The sequence below is a fragment of the Martes martes genome, assembly GCF_963455335.1.
Source record: "Martes martes genome assembly, chromosome: 8".
Lineage (NCBI taxonomy): Eukaryota > Metazoa > Chordata > Mammalia > Carnivora > Mustelidae > Martes > Martes martes.
The window spans coordinates 132,446,956-132,465,694 of record NC_137895.1 but is presented as its reverse complement, the minus strand read 5'-3'; the positions used below and the strand labels follow the sequence as shown (position 1 = coordinate 132,465,694).

Sequence of the window (18,739 nt, the reverse complement as noted above, 5' to 3'; positions counted from 1 at the left end):
GGATATGAAAGGAGATCTCAGCAAAGTATTGAAGAGGTACTATTTCCGTGCTTGCATTTCAATGGGCCCTGGGGGAGAGATCTGAAATGACAAATATGAAACTTCACTGTAAGATTACACTGGGTATGACATAAAATTTAGTATTAGAATCTCCTTAAAATGAAAAAAGTTAAAGCAATCACACCACATCCTGTAAACATCTATTTTTCTTCTCCTGAAATGTCCTATTCAATCTTTTTTTCAATTCTTCCAGGAAACATTCTATCATTGCCACTGAGGGGGATCAGGGCACATCACCCCAAAACACACCACTTTGGCATAAGAACGATTTTGAGCTGAAAGCATCTGAGTTTCTGAAATTGCTTATCTACCTGAAAGCAGAGCCTCCCCTCAAAATTCAACTGTCATAAATCCTCTCCGGGGGCAACTGTGCTCTCTCCAGGCACCGAACCCAGACCCTGCCACACACCAGCACACCGCCCATCACTTCTCCTAAGGGTCCACTGATCTTTCCAAACAGTCCCGGGCTCTCCCGTAAGTGCCCTTCTCCTCCTCCCTCTCCCTGCTAAGTTAAGTGCGCCGACCCCACGTCCGACCCTCCCTTGAGTTGCTGAGGCCTGGGCGCCGTGTGAATGCAGGAGGCCCCCGTTAATAAGCTCCTGTTTTTCTCTTGTTGATCTGCTTTCATCAGACCGTTTACAGGGCCAGGCTGGAGAACCCAGCAGGTGGAGGAAAAACAATTTATTTTCTTCCCCTACAATACTTCGATATCTGACTTTACATTTATGTATATACATCTCTCTCAGCTTTAAACACCTAGTTTTTTTTAATCTGGCTAAAAAAAAAAAAAAAAAAAAAATTAGTACCCAAAAGAGTCAAAGTTTTAAAACCCTTGGAGACTCTGGGTATAGCCCCTCTAACGTTTCAAACTAAATATTAAAACAAAAACCATACCGGGGTGCCTGGGTGGCTCAGTGGGTTAAAGCCTCTGTCTTCAGCTCAGGTCATGATCCCAGGGTCCTGGGACTGAGCCCCGCATCGGGCTCTCTGCTCCGCGGGGAGCCTGCTTCCCCATCTCTCTCTCTCTGCCTGCCTCTCTGCCTGCTTGTGATCTCTGTCAAATAAATAAATAAAATCTTTAAAAACAAAAGCAAAAACAAAAACCATACCAAAGTGCTTATCGCGCGAGGCAAGACTGCTGTGAAGAAGTGGGTGAATGAGGACAGAGCACTCACAGCGCCCGCCGCGGTCAGTGACCGGCCTCCTCCTCGGGGCTCCTCACCAAATACAGGGCGGTGATCCCGGTTCACCCACTTTACCAATACGAGTTCATCTTTAATCACCATTCCGTTATTTATCTTTCACTAAAAGATAAGTGTGAAAGACTAAAATTGTACAGTGGCAAAATAAGCGCCAATTAAATTTTCCTACTTGGAAAACAAACAGAGAGCTACATTTTATAGTGGGGAAGACTGGAAATACCTTATTGCTATTAATAATGGCAGGTAAAATAAAGGAAAGGTAATGTAGTTCTAAATACAGAGCTCCTAGAAATTAATAAAGCATTTAACATACAACTGTGATAGATGTTTAAAGTCACATAGGCAAACACTGAGCACATTGCCTCAATTAGAAGAAAATTAGCTTAGACGCATCAGAGATGGAGAGCATTTCTACATATGAAAAAAAGCACATGAAAGACACAAAACAAAATATACTTATTACTTTTAGCATGTTAAAAACAATCACATCCAAAAAAGTATACAGATAAAAATGTCATAGATGACATAAGAAAATAGTGTGTGTATATATATATTTTGCATATATATATATATATATGTATATATATAAATCTACAGTATTTACCACTGTTGACATATATATTTTGGAGCAGCTCAGATGCTGCTATCATACCCTAAATTATACAGCTTGGTTTATTACAAGTCACAGAATCATGGTTTAAAAACTGGAATTAACATCCTCAGCTAAACGTCTGATGTACAATTCTTTCTAAGCCTCCACATGATCTGAATCGAGGCCCAGGGAGAGCGGGGTTTTGTGCATGCTTCAGCAGAGAGCTGAGCTGCTAACACACGGCCATTTGTTTTGCTGTTTAATAACATCATTACCAAGTTGATTAAAATTACATTAGACTCATTATATACATAAAAAATATTGTCACATTCACTAGCTAAACAAATGTTACTCTCATCTGAAAAAGACATACTTCGGTACCTTGAAAGTTTAAAGCCCCAACTTGCAACCAGAAGAGCCCGTGGTGTTAGGTTTTCTACTCTTGTCCTTGTTCAAACACGAGGAAAGCATGTTGAAAATAAGCTCTCCAATTAAACACAAAGTCAGACTTTCTGGGGATGCCTAAAACTGTCCCTGTGTTTTGGTAATTGTAGTGTAATAGACTGTTTTTGAAAGACGTTGCTAATTTTTTAACCATGAACCTGAATTTGTTCTCACTGCAAAAGAAAAAAAAAAGATTTTTAGAAGTATGAAAGTCACACTATTTTTTTTAAAGATTAAAACCTTAGACTCCTTACTAATAATTAGGATCATTTTTTACAAGTTTACACAATGATAATTTAATGGCCTAAGTGCAGCAATACCCCTTGATTACCACCTTTAAAGAAAGAGTGCCAGGAAAAGCTCATGTAAGTGAACAGCCCGGGCCCTGCAGAAATTTAAAGGGCAGAAGTAAGAAGCGACCACAGCATTAAGCCTGCTATCAAACGATGTCAAAGGAGCCTGTTCTGCGCCCGGCCTGTGCGAGGGGCCCGAGAGCAGTAACTTGCAGCCTCTCCCACTGGCATCCGCGGACGGCAGGACTGCAGCCCTTCCTCTGGGTCGGGCAAGCAACATTCTGCTCTGAGCTTCCTAAGAGTCAGACCAGAACAAAGGGCACAAACGCACTAAAGCTGATCTTGGGGTACGAGCAGCGCCCTGCCTTTGGCCATAAACTTACTCCAAGTGCCCCAGTGTTTAAGCACCATTCAGTGGTGAGCTTTTCTCTCCAGCGACTTTAATTTTCAGAAGGAAAGAAAATGGCTACAACCGCAGAGAAGCTGAATGGAGTCGGGGCAAATCCTGACGGCACTCTAGGATCTGGGTGAAAAATGTAAGGGAGAAAAAGAAAAAAAAAAAAAAACAAAAAAAACTTGGCTGAAAGACAAGTTAAGGAAAGGAAGAATAGTAAATTATTCCATGGATGTAGATTAAAATTAATTTTTTTAACGTTTCTTTAGTTCTGTGTTCAAATATGTGTGCATGGAGGCTTTTTGGTATCTACTGAAAGACACGCACACTGTACATATAGCCTTGAAAGTATCTAATCTACACAGTTTCTCAGTGCTTTGTAATGTTACTCAGAACAGGATGGGCTAATGGCGCAAAAATGCTGAGGTTCTGGAGGAAGATGTAAGTGAAACTGAGTCCCGAATTATCATTATGTGTGCATCCCTAAATGCTATTGCTATGTTTCTGTGTTGAATTCATTTCAACAGGTTCAGTGATGCTGCAGTTTAAAAATGCTCATCACAAACCGCGTCTACGTGGGGCTGAAAGGCTCCTATGTATTCTTAGTATCAGCAGACGCCGGAACTGTGCAAGATGTTTACAATAGTATAAAATACTGCTTTGGCAATTATAAACATAGCAATGTAGGTTTCAAATGGTTTCTATTCTCCTGTCTTTACCAAGTATAGATAAATTCTCACAGCAATACTGATTCTTGAATAGAAAGTCCATCCCGATTTCTGTAGTGGTACACTGGAGGCGAGGGCCCTGAATATTGACAGCCAGAGGAGCCGGCGTCTTCTAAGCCTGGGGAAGTTCTGTATCGCACTGGACTATCCACTGAAACCGCCGGCAGGCTATGGTCCTGGAAGGGAACGTGCTGAAAGGTGGAATATTTTGGTAAGTTGCTCAAGTGGCCCCGGTTAGCGTCTTGAGTCCACAACGGTCCATGAGTCTCGGGTCTGTAGGTGTAACTGACTTCCGACCATTTTCTGTTATCCGGCAGATAATCCACTGGAGGAATGATGAACTGTCCATTCTTTGGCGACTCTGGATTGCCTGCATATCCCCCGGCGCCAGGATCAATGGGAAGGACTTCTATGCGGCTGGAGGGCAGCACGACAGGGAGCGGGCGGCCGTGCGACTTCTCTGGAGAAGTATTGACTGAAAGAGTCGAACCATAAGGTCTCCGGGAAGGATGCATTTGAGTCCCATGGGTAGACTGCGGAGATGCAAAGCTGCTGTTAGCAGCAGGGATGTGTCTGGGAGAATTGCCATGGTAAACGGGGGGGTTACTGTAGGACGGCGGGAGCACTGTCCTGCGATCCTCCCCATCCAACGGAGGTGGGTATTTTGCGTAACCTGCAGGCTGCACTTTAAAAGTAAACTTGTTTGATACTCTCGATGGACTAGAACTTGGCTCCACATACTTCCTTGGGCTGTGAGAGTAAACCACGTTCCGTGGACTTTGGGAGTAGGCTCTTTCTAGTGCCTCTTCGATAGAAGCGCTGTTGTCGTTTTCAGGTACGTTGTCATACTGGGACGCGTTAGAGCCCCGCTTCCCTTCGTCGGCATCCAAAACCTTCATCTTCTGCCTCACATTTGATACCCGAGGGTCCGCAGAATTTGGGATGGAAACTGTGAGTGTGGGGTGTCCTGACCTACTTTTGCCTTCGATGGCGTATTTGGCAGTTTTTTCAACAGCTGAAGTATCTGAAGGTTTGTTCCACTTGGGCACAAATTCCTTCTTGGTATTGGACGTGGCGTTGCTATTCTGGTTTGCAGCTGCATGATTGTACTGCCTGGAACTGTCTTGTGGACCTGATGGAAGTTTCCTTTGAAGATCTGCTTCATCTTGAAGCTTTTTACTGTCTTCATCTTCTGACTTCCGTCTCAGCGCCCTTACTCGTTCGGGTGTACCAATCCTCCTCGCATGGAGAGGGGAAGGTTCGTGCTTTTTGTGAGGTGATGAGCTGCTTCCTCTTCTGCTGCTCACATGGGGACTTGACCTGCCCACACTTCTCTGTCCATTGCTCAGGTGACTGATGCAAGCAGCTTCAGGGGGCAGCTGTCCCAAAGGTTTCTTTGGATACTCATCCTCTTTCCCTAAAGAGAAAGAAAGATTCGTAAGTAATGTAGATACAGGAGTAAACGGTATCAAATATAAGAACCACAACAGAACAGCTGCATGCTTTTCGTACGTGCACTCGCACACATACCTACACGCCACAGGACTGTACGGGTTTAGAAGAAGCACTATTTATTTTTTATTTTTTTTAAAGATTTTATTTATTTATTTGACACCGAGAGAGAGAGATCACAAGTAGGCAGAGAGGCAGGCGGGGGGGCGGGAAGCAGGCTCCCCACTGAGCAGAAAGCCCGATGCGGGGCTCGATCCCAGGACCCTGAGATCATGACCTGAGCCGAAGGCAAGGCTTAACCCACTGAGCCATCCAGGTGCCCCTAGAAGAAGCATTATGTAGAGACACTGATAACTAAAACACAGCAAAACTCAAAATCTTTTTACACGGCAGGCAGGTGGAAATATTTTATGAACTAATGAGTAAGGTTTATACAATGATGAAACACGTGATTCTTAGGTTTTCTTAAGATCTATTGTTGCTGGGGCACCTGGGTGTGGCTCAGTGGGTTAAAGCCTCTGCCTTCAGCTGGGGTCATGATCCCAGGGATCAAGCCCCACATCGGGCTCTCTGCTTGGCGGGGGGACCTGCTTCCCCCCTCTCTCTCTCTGCCTGCCTCTCTGCCTACTTGTGATCTCTGTCTGTCAAATAAATGAATAAAATCTAAAAAAAAAAAAAAAATCTATTGTTACTTGCTTTTTCAAGAACACAAAGCTGATATTCATTCTCTTTTTTATTACCAAAACAATCGTGCAGGTCAGTAGTTCAATGTCTTACCATTATATTACTTTTGCTTTAATCTACCTCAACTAAAATGGTTTTGAAATCAGTAAAACCTCTCCTATCAACTTTAGGCAGGTCTAAAAAATTGAAAAGGCAGGGGATAACCAACTGTAGTCTCAACGATGTCCCAAGACAGCTTATTATTTACTATTATTATTATTCTCTCAAGTACCCGCCAGAGGATAACTTCATGATAAAAAGAAATAGTACTCCATCTCAAAGTTAATAACTCTAAAATATCCTAGTGCAAATGCAAAAAAGGAAAAAAAAATTAAGAAAGAAAATCATACTGGCTACTTTTAGTTTTACATTTTACATAATGAACATCAGAAAATTAATGAAGAGGGGTGCCTGGGTGGCTCAGTGGGTTGAAGCCTCTGCCTTCGGCTCAGGTCATGATCCCAGGGTACAATAAACTGGCCATTCAGTAACCAGTTTTAGGATGTTCAGGCTCAAGACTTTGATTCAACACAATACTTGAAGTCCTGGCCACAGTCACACAAGAAAAAAGAATAAATGACATTCAAATTGGCAAGGAAGAAGTAAAACTGGACTATCAGCAGAGGATAAACCAAGACAGATTCTTCACTGCAGAGAACAAACTGCTGGCTCGCACAGGGGAGGCGGGTGGGGCACGAGTGCCGGGATTAAGAGCACAGTCATTAGGGTGCGCACGGACTCATACACGGCACTGCTGGAAACTGTACACCTGAAGCTAGTATAGCACTGAACGATACCTCCACTGGAAGTAAAATACATAACTTAAAAGAGTTTAAAAAAATTAAAAAATGGAAAATAATTATAATGTAGATATCCAGTAAATATCATCCTGAAGAAACGACAGACTTCGTTTGTAAACATTCCATGGTTTAAAATACGTTTTCCATATATCACAGAACACGAGTCTCACTTAACAGTGTATTGTTGCTCTCTTCGTGTACGCGCCCACCCACCGCCCGTGACACCGACCGGGTGAGCTCGGTTTAGCCACTGTGCTATGTGATGCGTCCATGAAACGTGAGCAAACAGACACGGTCTTTATTTTCACGTAGCTCACGGTCTGGAGGATGATAATTCTGTCATTTACCCGCATATCGTACTTCTAAGATATATTTTTTTAAATATTCAGTGAACTTTTCTTTGGGGGGATGGAGAACAGAGAATGATGAAGAAACAATATCCTTTAAGGAATTTAGCTATGGGAATCAGAATTATTAAGCTAAAAGTGACCTTTGTGCTCTTTTCTTTTTCCTTTTCTTCCAAGTAGGCTCCACGCCGGGCTGGCCATGGAGCGCAGTGCGGGGTTTGAGCCCACGACCCTGAGATCAAGACCTGAACTGAGGAGCAACAGCTGGAGCCCCCCCCCCCGGCGCCCCTACCTTTGTGCTCTTCTAATCCAGTAGTCTTTACACTTTTTAAAAGCAGACCCTTTTCTTTTCACACCGAATTCCATATGAATCCCCAATATAATGAGAAAATATAAACACAGCTGCTCTGATCAAAATGGAAAGTCACCCCATTTTCCTCTTCCCTCAGCTGGGCAGCTGCGCAGAGTCCGAGGGCTGGAGAGCTAGTTCTGCCTGTAGTTTAGAGGTGGGAAGCAGAGTCTCAGAGCAGCTGGGAGATCTTTCTTTTTTTTTTTTAAACATTTTATTCACTTATTTGACAGAGAGAGCATAAGCAGAGGGAGAAGCAGGCAGAGGGAAAGGGAGAAGCAGGCTCCCCATTGAGCAAGGGAGCCCGATGTGGGGCTCGATCCCAGGATCCCTGGACCATAACCTGAGCCGAAGGCAGACGCACCGTTGACTGAGCTACCCAGGTGTCCCCCGTGTGAATCTTTTGTGGCAGACACTGAACGAGAACCAGGACCCAGTGGTTTCATTCTAGCTCTGCCATTTATGTCACATTAATTAAACTCCAGAGATCCTTTTGATGATTTTAACTGAACCTAACTTTACTTTGGCAATATTTGTACAAGCCCTTTATTTTGCACATTTGAAAGCACGCCCAGTGAACTGGCAATTACAGGTTGTGTTGCTCATGTCTGTATTAATATGTATGTATCGAGCAACTACTACGTGCCAGGCACTGCTTAGGGAGCTGGCCATCCAGAGGGGACACAAAGGATGAAGTCCCTGTCCTCCTGGAGCATATATGCTGGTCGTGCCGAGCTAGGAAGACAGTCAGCACCAGGAGAAGACAATTGAAGTGATCTGGGGTGGGGCGGGGCCGAGCAGGGCAGAACTCCGGCAAGAGCAAGGGCGCCCTGTGCCTTGAGTGGGAGAGAACACTGGGGCGAGGCCGGAGCAACGGAGGAGTCACATCACACAAGGCCTTGAAGACCACGGTACGGACTCTGAATTTCTTCCTAAGTTAACCACAACCTACCAAGGGCTTTTCGGCAGGAGAGTGACATCATCTGATACCTATCTTACCAAGTTCACCTTGGTGGGACTTGGATTATGTAATAATTAGTGCTGATAACAGTAACAATAATGGCTAATATTCATCACGCACTTACCATGTGTTAGCCACTGCTCAAAAAGCTGTCCATACAGCATTCAGCAATAGGCATGTAACTGAGGTCACCACTGTGACTCTCACTCTAGAGAGGAGGAAATGGAGGCAGAAGTGAACCCGCTCAGGGGCTCCCAGCTGGTAAGTGGCAGACGCACAGTTCAAACCCAGAGCTGATTGCAGAGCCCTCTGGATGGAAGGCAAGAGAAGGCGCTGCTTCTTGTATATACTGTAAGGTCAGGGCCACACACTTGTTCCCGCGCTAGGTGTGGGCTAAGACATGAATGGACCACAGGGGCCATGGGGGCTGGAAGATCCTGCTCAGTGACAGAGGGTGCGACCAATACTGTTCTCCTATCCTTTTTTTTTTTTTTTAAGGTTTTATCTATTTATTTGCCAGAGAGAGAGAGAGAGCACAAGCAGAGGAGTGGTAGGCTGAGGGGAGAAGCAGGCTCCCTCGCCCCCCCCCCCAGCAGGGAGCCTAACGTAGGACTCAATCCCAGGACCCCGGGATCATGACCTGAGCTGAAGGCAGAAGCTTAATCGACTGAGCCACCCAGGCATCCTTGTTCTTGTATCTTTTTATAAAAAAGACATTTTATGGTATGTGGACACAATATTTTAAGTGATAACCCAAACTTTAAAGGTTGTCCGTGTTGGAATGACGGGGGGGCTCAGTCAGTTAAGCATCTTCCTTGGGCTCAGGTCAGGATCCCAGAGTCCTGGGATCGAGTACCACGTCGGGCTCCCTGCTCGGCAGGAAGCCTGCTTCTCCCTCTGCCTGCTGCTCCCCCTGCTCATGCTCTCTCTCTCTCTCTCTCTCTCTGACAAATGAAATAAAATAAAATAAAACAAGTTGTCCATGTCTGTCCGTGAAATAGTCTGAGGCAGTTCCGGTTCAGTGTTCAACCAGCCTCAGAGGAAATGGCTAGAATCAAGGTAAAGAAGGGGACTCAAAAGCCAAAAGCCCCCCGAGTCAAGAATATTCACAAGCAGTTATCATAACAAGGAGTTATTTAGCCTACTGGGTTAAAAAACCAGCAACAAAAATAAAATCAGAATCTGTGTTCCCCAAAAAGCTTTCACCAGCTCTACACATAGTGTCCCAGATAAACACAGGAATTCCTTCTTCCCTGTAGGCGGGTAATACCAACAAACAAATTATCAAGAAGATATAAAGACCTCTATAAAAGAAAAACGGAACTTGGGAATCTCCTCTCGGTCCCCACTCAGACAATTTCCTAAGGGCACAACGCAGTAACCTGGGCGGCTAAGTCAACGGCCGGCCGGCAGTTCGTCAGGTAGAAACGTCAGCCAGTCACCACGACGCCCCTTCCAGGTGGGTGAGTGGGAGCCCGACGACAACCATAACCATTAAAAGGAAAAGGAAAGCAGCGGCGCCCGGAGAGTGGTTAATTCCCGCCTGCGACATGTGCTGTTACAGGGACAAAACTGGATTAGCTGGAGAGACTCTCCCGCTGAGCCCTTTAAGCTGCTCCTCTCTGCGCCACTCCAGCCGCTCTGGGCAGCGGGGGCCGCCTGCCGTGTGCTTCACCCGCTCTCCAAGCGCTCGCACACCACCGGCGCGCCGCCACCCGGTGCTGCAAGGCGCACGGGGCCTCCCCAGGACATCGGTCCACGGGTCCGAGCCGCGGATGTTTCTCAGCCCGCACTGGATGTCCTCAGTGTTTCCATCTGCATCAGTTCACAACCCACGAAAGCCGGATTCACTTGTAATTAGGTCTTTCAAAGGTTCGCTCTCTGCTGTGGACTGAAAGTTTGTGTCATTCCAACCCGCCCCCCCCCCCCCGCCAAAATTCATATACTGGAACCCCACCACGGAATATGATATTTGGAGATGGGGTTTGGTCATCGGGGAGAGACCTCATGATGGGATCAGTGCCCGCACCTCTCTTCAGAGTGGGGCAGTGGACAGGGCCACCAAGAGGTCTGATCCGCCCTGCTTTTACTGCCCCTCTGTGAAGGCTTCCAAGAGCAGCCAGACTACCACAAGGACTGCAGCTGATGGGGTCCTCCCAGTTGGGGGTCAAGAGTGGAGTGAGGAGTGGCCCCTGGCAGAGCGGGGGGGGGGCACCCTGTGGGAGGAACAGCGGTCAGACAGGGAGCTCTGGACCAGATGGGGGACAACCCTTCTCCTTCCGTCATCGTAGCTTCCCAAATACCCCAGACACGTGACACTCAGAGGGAGGGAGAGTCTGAGCCTGAGTCACGCGTGTGAGGCAGTGGGCAGTGCCCGGCACGTGTTTGCCCCAGAGAAGAGCTGTAGGGTCTGTGTCCTCTGAGGCGGACTGGGCACTAGAGCAGGTTTCATTCACCAGAGGACCGATTCAAGTTTTCCCTTTTACAGCAAAGTCTGTGCCTAAAAATTACCTCACTGTTCTGGGCTGAATTGTGTCCTCTCAGAATTCCTGTGTTGAAACCCTAATCCCTCAGTATACAACAGAATACAAGGCCTTGGAGATAAGGCCTTTACAGAGGTGATTAAGGTAAATGAGGTCATTGGGGCGGGCCTCTTATCCAATATGGCTGACGTCCTTCTAAGGAGAGGTGTACGGTCACAGACAGGTATGGAGGGAAGACCATGTAGGAAGACACCAGCTAACGCCAAGGATGGAAGAAACCAATCTTGCCAACACTCTAATTCTTGACTTCCCAAACCCCAGAGTTATGAGAAAACATTCCTCTGTTGTTAAAGGCACTCAATCTATGCTATTTCTATTAGAGCAATCAGAACAAAGATATTACCCTAGAGTCTATCCTCAATCTCAAAACTGATTTGCTGTACCAAACAGATTTTATGGATTGAGTTTTTCTGCTAGTTAAAAATCATGTTTCACTTTTTATAATCATCTGCTTTTATGGTCCCAGCATATTTTCTTTTCTTTTTTTTAAAAGATTTTATTTATTTATTTGACAGAGAGAAAGAGAGAGAACACAAGCAGGGTTACTGGGAGAGGGAGAAGCAGACTCCCCACTGAGCAGAGAGCCCAAAGCGGGACTCGATCCCAGGACCCCGGAGATCATGACCTGTGCCAAAGGCAGATGCTTTAACCGACTGAGCCACCCAGGCACCCCGGTCCTAGCATATTTTCAATGTTGACAATGTAATGAAACCAACTATAGTAATGACAATTTATTTTACATGACCACATCAAAAAGACAACTGAACTGAACAAATGTGGAAGGCAGACACAGGCAGTAAGAGATCCACAGTGATGCGAGATCCATTACTTTGCAGGTTCCCATATGCCATTTTCTGTGTTGTGGCTACCATGGTATTGCTAGGGATGGGAACCTAGGACTGGCCTCCAGAGCGTTTTCCATAGACACACAGCTAGACTGGCTTAGTGACAACGATGGCAGAGGGCACAAGATGGCATCTTTGTAAGTGTGCAACCCAGAATTTAAGGAGGATTCCAGGTTTGGACTAACTGAACTAGAGCAGAAAGGGGTTACTAAGGGACCAATCCGTGGAAGGATTAAACAAAAAAAAAAAAAACAAACAAAAAACTTGGGGTAGGTGGAAGGAAGAAAGTGGGGAGAAGAAAGGGCTGTGAGGGAAAATGGAACATCTCCAGGGAAAATAAGGCCACGTCGCACACTGTTCCTCTACGCTAGTACCTACAGACGTGCGTCCTAAAATCCTCTAATTACATAAAAAGCACATACTGGTAAAGACTCACAGGACACAGAGTAAAAATGTAGGATTACAGATATAAGGCATATCTTTCTCAAGAGAAGGAGTGAGAAGATTGAGAAAAAGGTAATAGAGAGACCGAGGCGGTAATTCATGCACGAAACAAAATGGAAAGGTATGTGTCATACATACATGCATGCAGCAGTTAATTTTTCAATATAAAGGTAGGAAAAGTATTCACCTTACATTTATTTTTTTTTAAGATTTTATTTATTTATTTGACAGAGAGAGAGAGAGTGCACACATGCAGGGGAAGCAACAGGCAGAGGGAGAAGCAGGCTCCCCGCGAAGGAGCGATCCAGGGATCAAGACTGGAGCCAAAGGCAGGTGCTTAAGGGACTGAGCCTCCCAGGCGCCCCCTTCCCCCTGCATTCAATACCACTTTATATTCAAGTCAATACAGCAAGTTTTCTGAGGAAGGGACATTAATGTCCTGTGCATCTACATATCACAGAATTAAAAGAAAACTTTAACATGTTCCATTTACCAAACGGGCAAGAGGCCCAAATCCACACTGGGGGAAAAATTCTGTGACTGTTCTAAAATATCCAAAAAGTGGCATCTCCAAGCTCCTTCCTGGTAGCTGGAAACACATGTCCCTTTCCCCTGGTAGACAATAACCTGCTTCAAGTGACTTCCTCCACATTCCAACCTCTAGTATCTAAGATAGTCATGGAATTACAAGTGAGGTGGTGACAAAATGTCCATTCATTTTCATGTTAGCCTAATGACACACTGTCCCTATGCATGGCACAGAAACATAATGGTTATAAATATCCAAGATCTACCAGCCAAGACACTAGATATAGCAGGGTTTAAACGAAAAAAAAAAAAGTCCAGTGCAGACAAAATGACACTGCATTTAGTTAATTTCTAAACGACAATCCCTCATTAGGCACTGGGGCCTATAGCAGGCACAGGGTGAGTACCACAAATGTACAAAGACATTTAGAGGATATGGCTTCTCTGTCCCCAAAGAGATTTTCAACAAGCATGGAGGGAGGTAAAACAATTTGAAAGAGGCAGTAGACAGAGATTTAAGAAAGAGCCTTCCAAAATGCAGGGGCTTAAAAAACCCAATTCATCCCGATTTTAAAGATAGTAACACAAGTGAGACTATGGAGGGCCAGGATATTCACGGGCGCCGGGGCCAGACTGCAGACTGGCATTTGCTTAATTTACAGCAGGGTCTGGTCAGCCCTCCTTCCCACAGTCATCTGTGACCCGGGGGCGAGCTGAAGATGAACAGGAGGCACTAACATGTGGCTCGGGGTCCTGGCATCAGCACCTACTCTCCATAAACGCCTGCTGACTGAGGACACTGTGGGATTAGGCTGTGTTCGACTTATTCCCGTAACTGACCGCACATCTCTAACTGGCGTAGAATTCTCAGTAACCCAACAACGATGGAACACGTTAGAAGGTGGCTGGGTGATGGACGCTGGGGAGGGCATGTGCCGTAGTGAGCGCTGTGAAGTGTGTAAGCCTGACGAGTCACAGACCTGTGCCCCTGGGGCAAATAATACATTATAAGTTAATAAAAAACAAAAACAAAAACAAAAACAAAAACATACACACGCTGTCTGCACCTCAGCGCAGGATCTTGGCCCTCCGGGGCAATGCTGGCTGGGGAGGAGGGCTGTCTCTCTCAAGGGGAGGGGAGATGAGAAAGGGCAGAAAGAAGTGCCCAGAGGGGAAAAGACGAGGTGAGGAGAGACGGCAGGCGCCGGAGGAGAGCCGAATGACAGGACCCGACAGGAAGGGGAGCCCAAGGGCAGAAAGTGGAGGCGGCCGCAGGGAAAAGAGGAGCAGAGCGTTCACGTCTGAGCGGGGGGACTTGCTGGAGTTTCACAGAAACCGGGCGGGGCAGAGGCCGCTCCATTCCAACGGCAGTACCCAAACTCGAGGACCCGGTGCCAGGGCAATCCGACCTCGGTAATCATGCAATCTGGAAGAAAACCATCTGACTTTGTGATAAACGCAATGCTTTCCTGAAGATGAATTATTCAACCTTCACTGAGCTGAAGAGAGACCCTGTAGACCGCTCAAGGAGGACAAATGCCATCACCTGTAATACTTTCCTATGCTAGTAAATATTCCTCGCCATTTTCCCATAAATGTGATCCAAATAAGCATTAAACATTCTTGTACTATCCTTAGACCCACCTTAACCTATCTGAACCCCCACACCCACATACACGAACGCTGCTGAACTGGGCTTTGTCTGGTTTACCTTCTCCTTTCACTCCAAGCGGTCAAGGGTAATTGTAAGATTCGAGCCTGAGCCTAACTGATGTCAAAAGAGATGGCTCTACACAGGCAATACGTATCAACACTTATTCTCCGTACTTAAATTCTGAACTCTTCAACGGTCACAATACTGTCTGTGCTCGTCCCACTATAAACTCCATGCCTGTAATTGAATTTTCTTCTTCCCCTTGGAAACAGAGGTGTCTAATTACTGCCCTACTCTTAAAGGGTGGGAAAGCACCACAATTCTTATCATATACGACAGGGACACCTTTGTGAAAATATCACATTACTGATTCCGTCAAAGTATTTTTATGCCACTGTCAACTTGATATATTCTAAGAAAGGCAAAAGAGCTTGTTAGTTGCTTTTTGGAACTTTTTTTCTTAAAAAAAAGGGGGGGGCTCCAAGAGAAAGAATAGTTTAGCCATCCCTTAAACAAAACAAACAAAACAAAATTAAAAAACAAGAGAATCCCTCAAACCCACCCAGGTTTGGCCATCTTTGCTCTTACTCAGGTCTCTGCTGCCACCCTGTGGACACTACACCAAATTACAAGCCTTGCAGGTCAATGGTCTCAGAAGGCATTACCAGTTTCATGCTCCCAACAAGAGACACAGAATTACAGCAAAGTGCTCAAAGTGCTCTCTCATGAGTAACATCCTACTCTTCAATTTCAACAATAGAATATATGTACTCTCACTGTTCTAACAGTTTTCAGTAAGAACTGGCAGGGGCTGTTGTTAGGAAAATTATTCTGGGAGTCATCTTATTCCTTTCCAGATCAAATATTACGTCTGAGTTTGAAAATATTGTCACAAAATCAGCGGCTTCACGTTTACATCTGAAAAATCAAAAGGCTTTATTTCTGTTTAATGTATCATTAGCCAGAAAAATATACAATTCAAGGATTATTATAGCCATCAACAATCATACCTCCTTTCTATAGGGAAATAGTGTACTGTATTTACAGCTAGAAAAGGGAAAAAATATGTTCTTTAATCATTGTAGTTAGTTCATAGGCTTGACTTTTTTTTTTTCATCAGACAAAACTTGAAAGACGGGAAACAGAAAGGAAAGAATTATTTAAACACATTTATAAATCTATTATAAAACCATTTAATACCAAAAAATCAATAGATGTTGTGAAATAACTATTTTTAAGATTGACTTATTTAGAGAAAGCAAAAGCACAGGAGTGTGGGGGAGCAGAGGGAGAGGGAGAGGAAGTCTCAAGCAGACTCCCCACTAAGGACAGAGCCCATGCGGGGCTCCACCTCACGACCCTGACATTCGGTCCATAGCGGAGAGCCAAGCTGAGCTGAAACCGAGAGTCAGACACTCAAGTGACTGTGCCACTCGGGCGCCCCTGAAATAATTTTTAAAATCTGCACTTTGTGATCCTAGTGTTTCAATTCACACGTATACATATGTAAAAAAAACCTGCTGAGCACATTTAATATCAATTTCTGTTACATAAACAAAAGTGAAAACCCACCTAAACCCTCAAAAAGTGGGACAGTTCTTATTTTTCTTTTAACTGACAACACAGTTGACTCCTTTGTATGTGTGTGTGTGATCAGGATACAAACCAGTTCCATTACCTCAAAAAAAGGCCTCATGCTAGCTAACCGTTTGTAGATGGTAGCCTTTATTATCTAAAGAATAGATTAAAACTTCATTAGTTCATTAAAAAATACTGACTGAATGGCCATTTTATGCCAGGCACTGAAGTAGGTGCTGGTGACACAAAGACATGGTCACTGTCCTCAAGAACTCCCTGTCCAACAGAGACATCAAGTGAACACGAGCAGCAAAGCACTGGGAGCACGCACGGGGTGCGCGTCAGGTACAAAATCCCAGGACTCGAGTTCTGTGGCTCGGGAGGCTGCGGCAGGCTGACAAGGCAGGAGGAGGAGATGACCCTGAAGCCAAGTCGTGAAAACTAAAGTAGAATGGAGGAGGACAGAGACGCCTGGAGAATTGTTCAGGGCGTCCTTGGGGGAGAAGCATATCCCAAAGCAAAGAAGGGGGAGCGCATGACACGGCAGCGGGGCCCTGAGGGGGGCAGGCGGTCTGCCGTAAGGTGGGGTGCTGGCTTGGCAATCAGGCCTGGTCACGGGGGTGGGACCTTGGGCACTGCTTAAGCTCCAAGCCCCAGGTTCCTAATCTCTAAGCTGCTACTACTACTACTGATGGCAGAACAAGCATGAAAGCTATTTAAAATTAAAATGTCTCTTAACACAAGATTTAGGGTCCTTCATGGGTGCCTGGGTGGCTCAGTCAGTCTGCCTTCAGCTCAGGTCATGATCCCAGGATCCTGGTTCCCAGGCATGCCTGCTTCTCCCTCTGCCCCTCCCCACCCACTAGTGTGCGTGTGCAAACTTGCTTCCCCTTCCCCCCCATCTCCTCACCCCAACAGACCCATGCTAATCTTAAAAAAAAAAAAAAAAAAGATTTATGGTCCTTCCAGATTAAAAAAACAAAGAAACACAAGATTCCATCATGTTCAAAGATGTTGAAAGGTAAAAGGTGAAAGCAAAAGTCAAAAGTCAAAAAAAAAAAAAAAAAAAAAGGCAAAGTCCAATCGTCCTGGGTGGAAAGCTGCGGCCTTCCTCAAGGAGAAGAAAGAATTAGGTGGTGTGCAAGCAGGATCCATGGTGTCTGACCATGTGGCTGAGCCATCTGGGGGGCATGGACCCAGTGATAATAAAAAGTGGTTCTGCTTGTAAGTTCGGTGACTGATGAGAATTCAGTTGGAGTCCTGGCTCGTATTTTAACTGACAAAGTACCTTCCAAATATATTTGGAATTCATTTTTTTCATTCATAAAGATCTAGAATTAAGTATAGAAAAACTGAAGAGAATTAAATACAGGATTAATTCTGTATTTTTTGCATTAAGGAATCTGTCCATATTTAGTATTTTATATATTTACAGTGAGAGAATTTGTCCAAGTTGCTTTCTCATGCCAAACTGATTTGAACTTAGGATGTGAAATTTATAAATAGTAGTGTAACTAATTTTTAAGGGACTCGAGGTTCAGCAAAGTCTTAAATTTATCACAGAAGTTCTTTAAGAACTAGGGAAGGTTTTGTTTTGAAATTTAAAAGTTATGTTTAAGGATCTGCATATATTAAATTTATAAATGCAATTTAAAATGTTTGTAGGAGTTCATTTGTAAATGGAACCAAACATTAACTACCATTAACATTAACCAAACATTAATGTGCCCTTTAAAAGAGAATGGTAAATTTTCCCAGATTTAAAAACAGTCTACTGACTTTTACAAACTGGATTCCCAGACTAAAAGAAGAACTAGGTTTTAGGACTTGTAACTTTAAGAAATCAAATACTAATTTTTAGAAACCTCAATAATTCTGTGCACCAAAAACTGTCCTCAAGGATATTAACAAACCTGAGTCAACAAAAAACCTTATTCCAAAGGGCCGTTGAAAAAAATTAAGTGACATGAATATGTAAAGAACGCATTTTGGGAGAAGACTATCATGTAAGACTCAAAAGTTTGCCATGACTGTTACTATGTTAAAAGCGTCTGAGGAGGTGGGAAGGATGGAAATAGGAAAATAAGCAGACGGCAGACTGGGAGAGTATCTTAGGTCAAACTAAGGAGCCTGGATCTTCTCTGTTCGACATAGAAGCGCCCCCTGACGACTCCGGCAAGACAAGGGGCAGCACTGGAGTCAGTGCTCCGGGTGCGGACGACTCAGCCTCGCAGTGAGGCTGGAGAGGAGGCATCAAAAGAAACACAAAACCTGGTGTCCGAACGTCTGAATGGACTGTCACTGGGAGAAGAACTAGTAAGCGGGGGTGATGGGGAGATTCTGGAGACTATGAAGATGAGGTAAAGTTGAACATTTTACCAAGACAGGAAATAAACAGGAAAAAAATGGGAAAATGAACATTTTCTTCCTCCATTCCTGTCAAAACTTCTGGTGACCGTTACAAAAAAAACCATACAAAAGGGAAAAGGCAATCTGAAGCTGGCAAAGTTTTGCTGTAAAGAGACAAAGTTTAAAAAATCCAATTTCCCTAGGATGAAAAAGGACATTTCCCACAGCTAAAAACAACAAAATGCTTTCCTTTCTGAACAAAGTTCCTTAAGTTTCATGTTTTCTGATACCTAAAATAAAAGATAAAAATTAAAATGGCTCTCTCAATTATTGTAAGAAAAGTTTGCTCTTGATTCTTCAAGGTCATATGGTCACAAGCTAGAGCTGGGCCAACGGGCAGTCACCATGGATCAACATGGGCTTCCTAACCAGAGGGACTTCCCTAACTGACAA

The 18,739-nt window shown here is 44.6% G+C and overlaps 1 protein-coding gene across 2 annotated transcripts in view; it reads right to left on the bottom strand.

Moving 5' to 3' along the window:
• Positions 1–3,258: 3,258 nt before the first annotated feature.
• USP6NL (USP6 N-terminal like) overlaps positions 3,259–18,739 on the bottom strand; it is a gene marked incomplete at its 5' end in the record, with an annotated part of 165,867 nt that continues 150,386 nt past the window's right edge. For both annotated transcript variants that reach the window (XM_080810661.1, XM_080810662.1), the window contains one exon: positions 3,259–5,130. In XM_080810661.1, coding sequence (XP_080666787.1) covers positions 3,722–5,130 — 1,409 coding nt within the window. In that variant the 3' untranslated portion in view covers positions 3,259–3,721. The remainder of the gene's footprint in view (positions 5,131–18,739) is intronic.